Source organism: Nelusetta ayraudi, unplaced genomic scaffold (genome assembly GCF_046127955.1).
Source record: "Nelusetta ayraudi isolate G7.1 ecotype Tasmania unplaced genomic scaffold, CSIRO-AGI_Nayr_v1 ptg000056l, whole genome shotgun sequence".
In the NCBI taxonomy this organism is placed as follows: Eukaryota; Metazoa; Chordata; class Actinopteri; order Tetraodontiformes; family Monacanthidae; genus Nelusetta; species Nelusetta ayraudi.
Genome location: NW_027466106.1, coordinates 115,414 through 129,898, shown reverse-complemented (window position 1 = coordinate 129,898; position 14,485 = coordinate 115,414). Strand labels below are relative to the sequence as shown.

Genomic DNA, 14,485 nt, shown 5'->3' with positions numbered 1-14,485 from the left:
AACGAACCTGAGGCTTCTGAGAGAGGAGAACCTCGGCCTCGCAGCCAGAGGAATCCTTAGAAAAGAGCGGTTACGGTAAAGAGATCTGCAAACGGGAGGTTGCGGAGAAGTAGGAGGAAGATAAGGGGGAAGAGCGGAGGACAGTCAGGCGTCACACAGAGACAGCAGACAGTGCACAAAGTCTGAGAGTGGATGGCCGTCGAGGAGTCGGGAAAAGAATAAAACTCTGACCAAAAAAATCCTAACAAGAGATCACAGCTAGGTTCAATATGAATATTTTGAATTGACATCAGAACGTTTTCAGAGGGCTGCAGAGCTACGAGCAGAATTGATGTTTGCATTTAACACCTGGACAATCTTCTTAAAGTGTGATTTGTAGATCCCTTTCATCAATATTCCATCAATACGGCACAAAAAAAGCGCTGGAGGCCAATCAATCAATCAGCAGGTCAATGGAATCTGTCAATAACTGCGTATCAGGTGTAGAACTCGAGGTGAATATTGATCCCAGAAAAAAATAAGCTGTTGTTTCTTTTGTGACAAACACGCATCGCTACATTTGGAACCAACCTGGGAGTCAAACAATTCAGTGAATGCATGTCTTTCTAACAAAAATCAACAAGACGACGTCTTTGAGAAGGCGACGCCCCCCTGATTCACTGTGACGCCTTCGAAATGAACATGAAATCTGACAAATACAAACAGAAATCACCTCAGTCTGAATAAAAAAAAAAAAACAACAACAGCAAGACAAATTCCAGGGACGCATCCACCCACTGAATTCTTCTGGCACATGAAAAAGCTGCACACTCAACACTGGAACATAAACTCCAGCACAGCATGATGAGAGATGTGAGCAGTTGAGACCGACACGATCTAAGGAGCCGTTTACACGGAGACAGATTTTTTTTCCAAACTGCACATTTTCGACAACGCTCTCCAAAAACGTTCCCATTTACACGGGGACGCTGGAAATGACTGAAAACGATGTAGCACCTATGCCAGGCCTGGTGAAGAAGAAGAAGAAGAAGAAGAAGAAGAAGAAGAAGAAGAACACCTGACGCACTTTGTGTTTAGAGAGGAGGAGCAGGAGCTCGCTAACAACATTAGCCCCACAGAGAACAGAAAGACAGATTGCTGGTGAGAAGACGGTGTGGATACGCGACAGAGTTGAACTTCTGCTTCGAGTTACTTTAGAACGCAAAGCCTTGAAGGGTCTGTGCTGACTTTGAGTCGTTTACACGAAGCCGAGGCAAGGGAGCGTTTCCACACTCATCCACCCTGAGGAGCGTTTTGGAAAATGTGCGGGAAACCCGTCTTCGTGTAAACAGGGCCGAAGATATGGTCCATTTGTTTATTTTATTTTTTCCTCCTAATATCCCCCCCATCAGTATCAAACTTGAAGGTATTTTCTCTCCACTCACTCTGGCTCCGATCAAAACACCCTGAGGGTCAGCCTGGGGAGGTGATGTGTCGTCGGAGCGAACCCTTTTCGAACGTACCTGTCTTTCCTGCGCTCCCCTATCGGCAAGGGGCTGACCGAGATCCGCGGCAAAGTGGAAATAGAGCCCTGCGATTGGCTGCTGGCGAAGGAGGACGTCTCCAGGTTGAGCGGCGACTGTGGCGGCGTGATGAGACTCGGGCTGCTGCACTCCGAGTGGGAGAGCGAGCCTGGCAGAAGAGGAGCGAGACATTCATTTATTTATTTATTTATTTTAAGAAGAACAAAAAAAGAGAGGTCTTAAATCACAGTTCTCCAACTGAGGTTTATCAGGTGACAAACTGTTATAGCCAAATACAAAAATTTACTTTTTCAATAAACTGGAATGTTTACTTTGATGATCACGTCTTGAATTTTTATTACAGCTTTTAACATTCAACATTTAACTTTGGTGGTAGCAGATGGTCCAAAGGGCCTCATTTGGAATTCAGGTAATTAAATGAGACCAAATTCTAAAGCTTCTTCAGCCGATCCGGACCTCTAGCAGCAGCAAGCCAGGCAGATGTGAAGGGTCAGGGCAGATACCTTCAAAACACGGCTAGACATCCTACTGCGGCTCTGCAATCTGACCCCGGGGCTGCTGAATATTTCAACAGTGCCACGATGAGTAAGCGCCGTACCTCTGTCTGACCCCAGCATGGAGCGCGGATAGCGGGGCGTGGAGGGGATCTTGATCCTCTCTGTGCGGTACTGGACGTTGTTGGAGGAACCTGGCGTCGGTTTGAAGGAGGAGGAGGAGGAGGAGGAGGAGGAAGAGACGACGGAGACGTTAACATCGTGATGGAGCAACCCGAAAAAGAAGTCCGGGTCGGAGAGGGAGGGGGACGGGGGCGGGAGGCCACTGAGTCAGTGACCTTTTATTTTTGTGCAGTGAATTGAGTGCGTGCGTGCGTGTCAGGACTGACCAAGCCGAGTGCTGGAGGGCAGTGAGTTTGTACCGTGTGAGGCTCGGCTGCTGCGCGACGACGACGACTCCGAGAAGTCGTTGCCGCGCTTCTGCTGGCTCAGGTCCAGGCTCAGACGACCCTGGTGCTGTGGGCTTCCGAGACAAACACAAACAAAGACATTGGAGACAAGCACAAAAATCTTCTGTTTCTGTTGGAGTTACTCTTTTTTTCTGTGTTTTATTCATTTTGCTTCCTTCAATGTTCTTTCTGTACTATGATGTATGAAGGAAATAATTAACAGCAGTTCGGAAGCCTTGTCAAATTTGCATATTCAATGTTATTACTAATTTATTATCCCATCTATTTCCCGATCACATCTTGACATTTTTAATCTTATCATCGTTGCTCATTTCTCCATTCTTGGTGGCTGCTGCACTCCTGTCTGCTCCTTTCTGCTTATCATTTATCATGACTTGTCTGAGCTACAAGATCCATCACCATCATCACCATCATCGTCGTCGTCGTCATCAAATAAATCAAAGCCTAAAGATATTGACATCTGGGCATGCTGAGGCGCCACCTGGTGTGCGTGTGCTGATGGCAGATCTGGGAGGCCACAGACGGACAGTTGCTGGTGTGGAGCCGGTGGCTGCGCACCGTGTACACCGGGTTCCTCATCACAGCGGTGACGGCCGGGCACGGAGAGAGCCCCCTGTGGGCCGAATCTGGCGGAACAAGCAGAGCGAGCAGCTCCGCCGTTAAGAGGATAGGTCCGGGGACACTGCGATTGGATTGGCCGTCAGAGGTCAGAGGGCGGGGCTACTCACTGGGAGGGAGGCTGCCGTTGTAGACGGTGGGGACGAAGCCGACGCTGTGGCGGTGGGAGCGGCTGGGCGACGAGCGCAGCATGTCCCGCGGCTCCGGCGAGTGCTCGTCATTGGAGTAGCTCTGCCGTGAAAGACACACCAAGAGGTTTTGTTCTCTCGCACGCACAATTATCTCTTCGGTGCACACGCAAGATTTCTGTCTCTTTTTTTCTTGCTTTTTTTTTTTTTTTGACGGGGGCGAACGTCCCGTAGCAGCAACTCGGAATGTGTTTGTATTCCCCGCTGCTGTGTTCTCTGGGCTCTGGGCAGAGGAAGCCAGGCATGGGATGTCGGACTGACTCAGCTCCTGGTTCTGGGCGACCACACTGGTGCAGAGGCATCAATCACGCTGGCACGCTGGCCGAGAGGCAGCTCCCAGAGGAGGAACTCTGGCAGGGCTTTAAATTCTATTATAAAAATGGATTCCTCGCCCGCTGGGACCATTCTAAATCTTGATCCAATTGTGAATTTGAAGCCAACAGCTTGGTGCTCCTTTTTCTCCCGCTAGACATTTAAAGGTCCAGCGTGTAAAATTTGGCTTGATTTTTATATCTGTAAAAGCTGAACATACAGTCCGTAAATACAGTAATAAAAGTGTATACTTGCAGTACAATAAAGAAACTTGGTTTTCGGACTGTTAGAAAGGTTCTCATATATATAAGAATACACATATATCAAGAATCTTGCTCTCAGTTAGCTGCCATTCTGCACCGCCATATTTCTAAGGAAGCCTGGAGTGGACAATCCAGCTGCCTGACAGTGGGTTTCATGTTCAGGGTGAACGCTCAAGTCTTCAAATAAACAAACAAAGAAGAAGGTGGACGAGGCACCCGGGTTTGTGCTCGCAGGCCAACGTAGTTCACTGGCAAGCTCAGGAGAGGGAAGATACTGAGTCCCTGAGGGGAGATAGCTGCAATCTAAAATGTAACCACTTGTGGTCGCTGTTTCTTATTAAAACGCTCCAAATATTAAACACAACCTGTAAGGAAGCCCGCCTGACAGTGCTCTAAATACGAATGGGCTTCCTTAAAATCTTCACACACTAAACCTTCAAAAGGGGACACCAACGGTGGGTGGGGATAAAAAAAAAAAAAAAAGACTCACCTGGAAGGTGGGAAGCGTGATGGTCTGGGGCGTCATCCTGCGGCGGAGGGCGGGCGCAGACTTTGGCCGCGGCCTCTTCACCTCCGGCTCCTCCCCCCGGGTGCGCCCTATGTCCTCGTCGCACGACTTCCTGGAGGTGAGGACCTTGCCGTCCAGGAAGTAGTGGTTCCCGTTCCGGTCTCGCTCCCGCCCCTCGCTGCCACCGGCTGCTGCTGCTGCTGCAGCGGCGCCGCCCTCCCCCTTGCCGTCCGACGTGATGGTGCAGTCGGAGGCGGAGCTGCTCTGATGCTTGTGTTTGAACTTGAAGGAGTCGCTCCGGGTGGGCGGGGTGGGAGGAGTCGGGGTGGGCGTGGTGGAGGAGGAGGAGAGGGAGTCGGTCTTGGAGGGCTGCGGCGAGTGCGAGGCGGCGCCGGCGGCGATCTGATTGGCCGCCATGTACTCCATCTTGGAGGAGGGAGTCTCGGGCCGCTTGAACGTGTCGGGGTCGAAGATGGACTTCCTCTGCTTGGGCGACTTGTAGATAGAGAGCTGGGCGGCAGCCGTGATTGGACCCGAGGTGTCAGGCGCCACCGACATCCCGCCCACCATCATCTTGGGCCACGTCCCCCCGCTGTGCTTCTTTTCCAGGCCCGTCTCCATCGCCACGCAGTCCGAGGCGGCCAGGGGCTCGAAGGGCAGCGAGGACGGCGCCTTGGCGTACGGGCAGCACTCCTGGAAGGCGCTGGGCCCGTAGCGGCCCGAGCCCAGGTCGGAGGCCGGCCGCAGGCTGGTGGGGTGCAGGGACCCGGTGGAGAAGGGCTTCCTGAGGTCGCAGTACAGCTCGTCGGGCTCGGCGCGGCCCTTCCTCCGCTCCCCGGGCACGCTGCCCGCGCCGCCGCCCTCGCTGAAGATGTCGGTCTGCGTGGAGCTGTTGTGTTTGAGGTTGCGGCTGTTCCGCGAGTGGACCTCCGAGAGGTGCGAGCGGCCGTTGGGCTTCTCCGACAGGCTCTCGAAGAGGTTCTGGCCCGACGTGCTGTGAGGGAAGAACTTTTGGAGGAAGGGAGACACAGAAATGAACTTGGTTAGTCCGTGAACGCAGATGAAAAAAACGGTTTTAGCCAAAAGTTTGGAGAAATTGAAGCGTGCTGACGGATTTGAGTGTAGGGGGAAGGAAAAGAGATGAGAGCGGCGCACCTTCATGAGCGACAGGCTGAGGGAGTCCCTGCAGCCCCTCAACAAAGCCTCGCACTCTGTCACAGATTTGTTATCCAGAGCAATGCCGTTTATCTGGGGAGCAGGAAGAGAGACGCGCACACACAGAGACAGACAGGAAATAAAGACTCTTTCAACAATAAGGCAAAGAACATCTTTCAACTTAAAAGCCCCTCGAAGGGATGTGAGTGACTCGAATGAAGGCAGCACTAAAATGGGAGGCTGTCGAACAACAACAACAACAACATACAGGTGACACACTTGCTTAGTCGAGGAAGTTTGTTGTTTTGCAGAAACCATAAAATAAAAGAAACTAAACTATTTCAATGCACAGAACTCAGCTTGTTAATTTCATAACAAGAGGAAGGATTATTTGGTGTGAAAATGACTTCAAATAAGACAACAAGAACTACTTGTAAAGGAATTCAGCATTGAGCATAGAATAAAAACAGATCTGAGGAGAGTTCCTGATGCCCATTTGTGATTCAAAAAGCAATTTCACAGTCCAGGGCTTTTTAATTAAAAAAAAAAAAAAAAAACTAAACAAGGCATTGTTGCGGCTGTATGCAATAACAGTTGCAGGCGCTAGATGTCCCAGTTTTGCAGAGCATGATCACAGCAACGAACAAACGAGTGTTATGCTTGTATTTTTTTTTCTTTTTCTTATTTTATTTATAGCACTTGTGTTTTTTTTATGTTCAAATAAAGAATTCAATTCAATTCAATTTAGGCTACTTTGGCATGGTGAGCACGGAGCATCTGTTGGACGCTCTCTGCTGTTCATCGGCATCGAGAGGCGGACCATGTTTGTGAATGCAGAGGGAAAGAGGAGACCGAGGTGCATTAAAATGATCCCGTGCAGCAGAGAGAGGCAGAAGGTGCGTCACTCAATCAGCTTTTTTCCTCATATAAAGCTCAGCATCGCATTCAGCTCCTTTGATATTTTTTTTTTTTAGGAATATAATAAAAACGCTGATTAACCGCCAGCTTTAAGAACTCTGACACAATTGTGTCACTGCTAACAGAGGCTGCAGCTGAGCTGCCATGGGTTCCTCAGCCACACGCTGGAGAGGCTGCCACGCTGCGATACGCCTCAGCTCAGGGGCTTTAGAGCCAACCAACAGGTTTCATGCCTAATTTCAAACGGCGGAGTAACGATATCTGCTGCTCCATGCAGATTAGCAAGGTCACAGTCGCTGTCTTTTAGATCATAGGCAGAGATTCTAAGCGCCACTTGTGACATTAGCCTTCTCTCTTTTATTCCTCTTGGTGGGATTATATCAGAGCCGTGTGTGTGTGTGTGTGTGTGTGTGTGTGTGTGTGTGTGTGTGTGTGTGTGAATAGAGCCCCACCTATTCTTGCAGAGCGCCAGGCTTTTTTGGGAAGGGGGAAGAATTAAACCAAAGCGCGGGCGGGAGACTTTTCCCCCCTTTTCTACTTCACACTCTCAACCAAATCCCACCTTATCTGGGGTTTGGAGTGTGGATACTGGAATGGAACAAGGCCTGGATTAGAGAGACTAAGGAACCCGTGTGAGCTGTGGCCATGGATGTATAATAAGAACTGGATACCGGACTGGCAATATGGCAGCGCATGCATTTTTCCCAGTGTCCACTCGAGGTACTGCAGCAAAAGAAATCTAACGGGCCCAAAAAAGCATTTTCCCCATAGACCGCAATACAAAAATAAACGCATTTAAAACGACTGTGACCTGAAATGCCATTCATGGCAAATCTTTCTATTGTAGATTTTTCAGTTATGGTCTTTTAGTTGTTTTAAGAAAATCACCAGAAAAGTTTTTCCCCAGCGTGACGTCACAACGTCGTACGTGCTGCTGAGTCTCAGCTCCTTCTGATTGGCTGCGTCATGACGTGCCTGTAAGTGGCGTTCTCTAGAATTGTTCTGATTGGCCAAATAGATCATGTTAGTTACAAAGGCATGATGGGAAGTGACACTACTGTGCAAGAGGGCTTACAGCGATCAGTCTGTCCCCGACGGTGAGAGAACCCTCCCTGGCTGCTGGGCTGCCCTGGACGATGGCGGTGACGTAAACTCCGCCCTCCAGACCGATCCCGCTGTCTGGAAGACAGACGGAGCGTCAGACACGAGCAACACGTAAAGCTCAATTCAATCTGCTTGCAGCGGAGAAGAGGACTCGGGATACCCTTGTGTCCCATGAGGTTGATGTGGACGGGAGTGATGAGCCTCCCTCCCAGGGACTTCCTCCTCCGCACCACCATGTTGATGAGGCCGCCGCCGCTCAGCACCGCCTTCACCACCTGCTTCCGGTCCTTGTTCGTCAGGTCCACGTCGTTGATCTTCAGTAGCCAATCGTTCACCCTGGTAGACGTCACAGGAAAAACGTGCGTTGGGGCTTTTTGCTCGACTCTTCGCCGCCACCGCGAACGAGTCCGTACCTTAACCTTCCGTCCGCAACACTTCCTCTGTCCACCCTGGTAACAAATATCCCACAATCTCCTGGTAAATACGGATCGTTTACCCCCTCGGCGATGTCGAACCCCAGCGCCTTCAAGTCCATGTCGTCCTGCGAGAGGCAAACACAACACGCGCGTCAGCGAGCGTGAACTGATCACGCGTCTTTAGGAGTTCTTCTGTCGGACGCTCCCGCCGCTCCTACCCGGTCTTTCTCAAACTCCACCACCTCCGTCTCCCACTCCAAGGAATCCGTGTCGATGGCCGAGTCGTGAGAGCTGTGGGCCATGAGCTGACAGAAGCGGGCCTCCTTCTCCAGCTGGCTCTCCATCTTCTCTCTTCCCGGCGAGACAAGACATCACACACAAAGATTAAAAGAAAAGAAAAGGGTCAGGTCAACGCAAAAGCAGAGGAGGGTCGTGATATAAATGCAGTTTAATTGGAGCCGTTGTAACCGTCGAAATGATTGTCCTCTACTCTAAACCTCCACTTTGGTGCATCGGGGAATTACAATGTACACCAGGAGATCTAAATGTAGAACTGAACTCTCTGCACCACTGTCAAAAAGACATATGGCGTCCTACTGAGGCGTGCCTTCAAGGTAAATGCAGTGTTGAAACCTCCAGTCACACAATGTTCTCCCCCCCCAAAAAATCCTCTCAAAGTCAGAGACAGGGAAAAAGCAGCTGCAGAAAAAAAGCGCATGTAATACACAGTTCGGCCAGCAGGGGAGGCCATTACGCGAGTTATGGAAACATTGACATGCAGAAGGGGGAGAAGGCAAGAGATGCCGTGAGAAAGTGGATGTTTCTGTGTGGCCACAACATGGGCGCTTTTTTCGGGATTACATTTTTAATCTGGGCGCGAGGAAACGTCTCTGCGCGAAGAAAAAAGAAAAAACAACAACAACGGGCGAGGCCCACGACAGCGTCTCTCCGGAGGCAGAGCGTCCCGCCTAATGCTCCGCCACACACCGAGAGCCAGAGAGCTTACAGAGAGAGAGAGAGAGAGAGAGAGAGAGAGAGCAAGAGAGAGGGAGACAAAGACGGCGGTGCTGCATGAAGAGAGCCGAGTCGAGGCTGAAATATTGCTGTTGTAAAGAAATAAATAAAATAAAAAAGCAGGCGGATTTCCAGCGGATTACGGACTCTGGTCTTATAATTTCCCACCGTCCCCGCGGCAGAGGACCCACTTCATCTCCTTGAGCTCCCGCAGCGCGTCGTTCTTCTGCTTCCTCATGTCGTCCAGGTTGCGCAGGGCGTCAGCCAGATCGCTGACCGCCCGGTCCCGCTCCCGCCGCAGGTTGTCGCACAGGGTCCTGGCCAATCAGAGCCAGAGAAAGAAGGGGGTGGGGGGATTAGGGAAGGAACCAGGGAGGAAGGAAGGAAGTCTCTCACACACACACACACACACACACACACACACACACACACACACACACACACACACACACACACACACACACACACACACACACACACACACACACACACACACACACACACACACACACACCTGATGCTCTCCCGCTCGGCCACGATCTTGTCCCTCTCCTGGAAGGCCCAGTCCCGTCGGCACTTGGCCACCTCGGCCTCCTGCGTGGCCTCCTTCAGCTCCTGCGACATGGCCTCGTACTGCTTCCTCAGCACCTCGATCTCCTTGTTGGCTCGCTCCATGTCCAGTGTGGCCGAGTCTTGTTTCTGCGAGTACGTTGAAGGCAAAAAAGTGTTTGCGACACATCCTAGAGCAGAGGTTCGCCAACCTTTTGGGACGCGAGAGCTGCTTCTTGGGTACTGAGTCATATGAAGGGCAACCAGTTCGCTACTCTCTTCTATATGAACACATTTTCTCATTTAGCCTTTAGTTACACTACCAGTCAAAAGTTTGGAATGATTTTTTTTTTCTTTACGACTTGCTACTATATTAGCAAGATGTGCGGAACTATGTAGCAAAGAGAACATTTTTAAATGACAACATATGTTTTAAGGAGGATGATATAGAAGGGTGGGTTTTTTTTTTTTAAAGTCTACGAAATGAAACGTGTCTCAGTTAATTCTTCTTCTTTCTTTTTTTTGTTCACTGCATTATTCCAAATGTGTTCATTCAAAGTCTGGATGCCTTCAGTGAGAATCTACAACGTAAACAGTCATTATAATGAAAAGAAAACCATGAAATGAGAGGGTGTGACCAAACTTTCAACTGGTAGTGAATATATTATTATTGATACTGATCTATTAGAAGACACTGATCCTAGTAAGTTCTCAATTATCATCAACAATGACTTGACAAGGTTGTGCCTGTCAGCACCATGTTAATGATTCCTGTCCTCGAGTGATTTCCCACCAAATAAAAATTAAAATAATGGAAACTAGAAAAAAAGTACAACATAAAACAAACCATAGACAAGCTTTCTCGGCTGGGGGGGGGACGGGACACTAATAGGCAACCAGTGTGCAGCTGGACTTATACCAAAAACTTCTTGACCTCTGAAGCACCACCTAACAGCTTCCCTGAAGCTCCGTCATGGTTGCGTCTGAACCTTGGCTGCCTCCTGTTAACAGCGTGCGTTACCTGTCTGGCCTGATAGTACTCGCGCAGCAGCTGATCCCGCTGAATGATGGCCTCCGTCCTCTCCTTGCGGGCCACGTCGCGCTCCTCCCTGACCATCTCGATGTCCTTGCATGCCTGACTCAGCTCCTTCTGAGCCTCGGCCTTGTCCTTCACCTCGTGGCAGTACTTCTCCAGCAGCTCGTTCCTCTCGCAGATGGCCCTGTCGCGGTCCACCAGGGAGGAGTTCAACTCCTGGCAGAACACAGGGGGGAAGAAAAGAACAAACAGCCACATTTAAACTTGTAGCACTGGGCCATTAGGTTAAACTAATCATTTGCATTTATTAAGTTAATGTTTAATAGGTTTTTTTGTGTTGTTGCATCTGTATGTTTTACTAAATATTGTTTGTTTGCTTGTCCGGGTACTGCAGATTTAAATTAGCAATAAGTAAAGTGTGGTGCAATTACATTATTGTCCCTGTTAAGAAAGAAAGAAAGTAAAAAGTTGTATTTTTCTGTTTGATATTTATTCAGTTTGGTTGATTAGATTTATTTTGGAAGTTCGAACATAGACGGAAACCACTTCTGCTAACAGCTCAGTTTAGCATTAAACATGAAACTGCTCACTCTTGCCTTAGGTCACAATTAATCCGAATCTTTAAAAATAAATTAATAAACTAAAACTGAGCAAAAACTGTTCAGATGCATGAAATGGGTTGTTCCTAGGAAATACATCAGGCTAGCCTTTCAGCTAAATAGCTGTTGGCTACATGTTACCATAGAAAACCGCTGCTTGTGCAATCTTAACTTTTTGGAAGGAGTGAAAAAAAAACATAAAACTGAAAACTATAAAAATGTGCTGACAGGATGGAAAAATTGACCTTCCAATTAAGAATCCATCAAGACAAATTTGATCAAATCTGGAAGAATTGGATTTTATTTATAACCCCCATGGGAGCAGATTTTTTATGATCTTACTGGTGCTACTTTTTTTTTTTTCCTTTTCAGGAAGTTTGCCGTATTCCTCGAACTGCAGGATACCAGGACTTGGTATCAAAAAATGGAAGGACTTTAATCTCTACTACCTTTAATTCTGCTGGACTGTGCAATTTGCCCGTCCGTTCCAAATAAAGACACAATTAAAAAAAAAAAAAGAACAATAAAAAAACAAAACAAAACAACGTGTTGTTAAAAGTTGGCCGAAGCTCCGACTGACGGTGCTCCCATACCTGTCTGAGCGCCTCCAGCTCCTCGCTGGCCACCACCCTCTCCGACGAGGTGTTCTTCAGCCGGGCCTCGGCCGCCTCCAGCTCCGTCTGCAGCTTGTCCAGCTCCTTGATCACCTGGTCGCGCTCGCTCATGATGAGGCGGTACTCGTTGAACACCGAGTCCCTCTCCTCCTTGTACTTCTCGCAGTCCTTGGACGCCTTCAGCTGCAGGTTCTTGTAGCGCGTCACCTCCGACTGCAGCCGCTCCATCTCCCGCTGCAGCTCCTTGTTCTGGGACGACGACTTGTTCAGCTCCTGCTGCACCGAGTCGAACCTGCGGAGGTGCGGCAGCAAACGTTTTGGCTGAGGTGAATTACTTCTGAGTCTGCGTGAAAGTGCAATATTTCCTTCATTTCTTTTTGACCAGATCACAAGCGTTTGCTGTCTTTCACCTCCTCATGGAGGTGGAGTACTGCTGCTGGTACTGCATGGCCGAGTCCCGCTGCTTGAGCAGGGCGTCGATCTGCTTCTGCAGCCGCCGGTTCTCCTCCTCCGACTGCTCCAGGCGGCTCTGGTCCGTGTTGTGGTTGGCCACCTTCTCGCTGTAGCGCTTGCTCAGGGCGTCGTACTCCTTCTTGATGCCCTCCAGCTTGTCCATGGCCGTGTCGTACATTTTGTTCAGCACTTCCGAGGAGCCCTTCTCTCTCATTACCTGGCGAGGCAGAGCGAGAAGTGCCAAATCATGAGCGCGACTATTTTTAAACTTAACAACAAAAACAAACAAAAAAAAAAGTCAAGAAAAGCAAAAAAGAAGTTCTGGCGCCAGCAGGCTTGCAATTGTTGTCCCTCACACCAGCAGCAGATGGCATCAATGTGTAAGCAGGATGTTATTTTTTTTTATAGCCAAGCTCTTCCGGTGCCAGCTTTATTTATAAAAATAAAAAAAAAAAAATAATAAAAAAAGCTCTTATGAGTGTCAAGTTCACACAAGTGACACTGACAACTTGGCTGGCGAACCTAGCCGGCGTCCGGCCGAACGCTGTGCCCTTCAAACTGAATTATTCATTCAGCGGGAGACTCTGCGTTTCATTACTGCAGCTTTTTTTTTTTCTTTTTTCTCGCTGACCGGCTACTGACGCTGCGTCTCTGACCCCTGAGGGACGTGGCGACCTCGCTCCTGTGCAGCTCGCACGGGGCCGCGCGCTGATCTCGTAGCTACACGCTCGGAGTCGCGGTGGCCTTTGCCCGAGCCGCAGCCCTTTTCCTTCCGCGCTTGCCCTTTCCAGAAATGCCCCGTGTGCACTTCCCTCTGCTCGGATGCATCGTGCTCTTAGCCGTGGCGGCGCTCCCCCGGGGGTGAATAGGGTTGGAGGCGGCGCGAGACCCTGCTGCACAGCAAGTCTAATATGAGTCACGTCAACCCTAATGGAGAGCGTGGTAGGCAAAAAGAGCGGCTGCTTGGACAATATACGCGACTTTGAACTTCTTCTTCGCCACCTTTTTGTGAAACTCTGCGCTGCTCTGGCAAATATTTAGCAAAAACGTTCGGTTGCAGCCCACAACCATCTGCTCCTCATCAGCTTTATCACTGTAGGCGATTCGTGCCCTCGTAACATCTGGCCGGCTACACATGTTCCAGTGCGTTTCCCCGCCTGTGCCTGTGCCTGTGCCTGTGCTCGGGCTTTTAGTGGCACCTGCTGTTGCTGCAGCCGGAGGTCGGCCAGCTCCTTCTGGTCCTGGCCGTGCAGCCGCTTCAGCTCCTCGCAGCTCTGCTTCAAGTGGTTGTGCTCGCGGACGAGCTGGGCGTTGTCCCTCCTGAGCGCCTCCATCTCCTCCTTGAGCTGCGTCTGCTCCCCCAGGACGCGGCTGTGCAGCATGCTGCGGCGGGAGAGGGGGTTGGGGGAAGGTGGTGGGGGGCGGGGGGGAGACAAGCGTGGCGTGAGTGACCTCAAATCGCATGAAGGTGACAGTGTTATTTTTCCACTCAGGTTCCAGTCGGGGCGCAGGCCGTAGCAGAAAATGAGGCGGCTCGACGAGGCTATTTGTCACCGCGGACACATTTGCCTGATTCTGTTGACATCGACACGCCGCTTGAATCGCCCAATTAGTTTGTGAAAATCATCTGAATCCGACTGCTGTGTAGGACTGGGAGCACCCACAGCGTCAGCTGCCGCGCCTCAGCAATTCTCTCTCGACTAATGTGCTGTCGGGCAGAAGCGTTTAATCACAGAAATGACCATTTCCAAGCTGTTTAATTTGAGCCCTTTAATGAACGGTCAATTCCCCGTCAAATGTAAAAACTCGCAGTCGCAGCTGCGAGAGGTTATACTTCGAATTAGGTTAATTGCGACACAAAGCCACCATTTGCTGCGCGTCCAGTGAAACAATAAAATAATATCAGGCGATTGTTTCTAGGCGGCAAGCGGCAGGTGGCACGACGGTTAAGCGATAATTGGAACGACAAGCAAAGCCGCGTGATCGGCACCGCCGTCACGTGGGAAACCTGAGAGAACAGGTGCGTAAAACACAGGGGCAACTCGGGTCTGGTCTTCACACTTTTAATCAGGCAGGTTCACGCACTTGACAGGAGTCGAGGGGACTGAATTTTTTAAAATCTCCAATTAGCACCAATTACACCAGCTGCGTTTTCTTTTTTCGCATTTATGGGGCACCGGACGTGACGTACAGGGTCACGTGACCGGTTCACTTCAAGTGAAAATGCCACGTTATGTTTGGACGGAGGAGA

The 14,485-nt window shown here is 49.9% G+C and overlaps 1 protein-coding gene across 3 annotated transcripts in view; it reads right to left on the bottom strand.

Annotated features, from left to right (window-relative positions):
* LOC142896648 (disks large homolog 5-like) overlaps positions 1–14,485 on the bottom strand; it is a 42,551-nt gene that overhangs the window by 10,603 nt on the left and 17,463 nt on the right. The window contains exons 5-22 of one of the 3 annotated variants that reach the window (XM_076038442.1): positions 13,434–13,617; positions 12,192–12,451; positions 11,761–12,073; positions 10,554–10,784; positions 9,498–9,682; positions 9,175–9,300; positions 8,188–8,320; positions 7,967–8,094; positions 7,714–7,889; positions 7,525–7,628; positions 5,532–5,624; positions 4,359–5,384; positions 3,216–3,336; positions 2,969–3,113; positions 2,407–2,540; positions 2,122–2,211; positions 1,503–1,671; positions 8–85 (exon numbers count right to left, since the gene is read on the bottom strand). In XM_076038442.1, the coding sequence (XP_075894557.1) occupies positions 8–85; positions 1,503–1,671; positions 2,122–2,211; positions 2,407–2,540; positions 2,969–3,113; positions 3,216–3,336; positions 4,359–5,384; positions 5,532–5,624; positions 7,525–7,628; positions 7,714–7,889; positions 7,967–8,094; positions 8,188–8,320; positions 9,175–9,300; positions 9,498–9,682; positions 10,554–10,784; positions 11,761–12,073; positions 12,192–12,451; positions 13,434–13,617 (3,696 nt within the window). The remainder of the gene's footprint in view (positions 1–7; positions 86–1,502; positions 1,672–2,121; positions 2,212–2,406; positions 2,541–2,968; positions 3,114–3,215; positions 3,337–4,358; positions 5,385–5,531; positions 5,625–7,524; positions 7,629–7,713; positions 7,890–7,966; positions 8,095–8,187; positions 8,321–9,174; positions 9,301–9,497; positions 9,683–10,553; positions 10,785–11,760; positions 12,074–12,191; positions 12,452–13,433; positions 13,618–14,485) is intronic. The other 2 variants (XM_076038443.1, XM_076038444.1) reach the window with 2 other exon arrangements.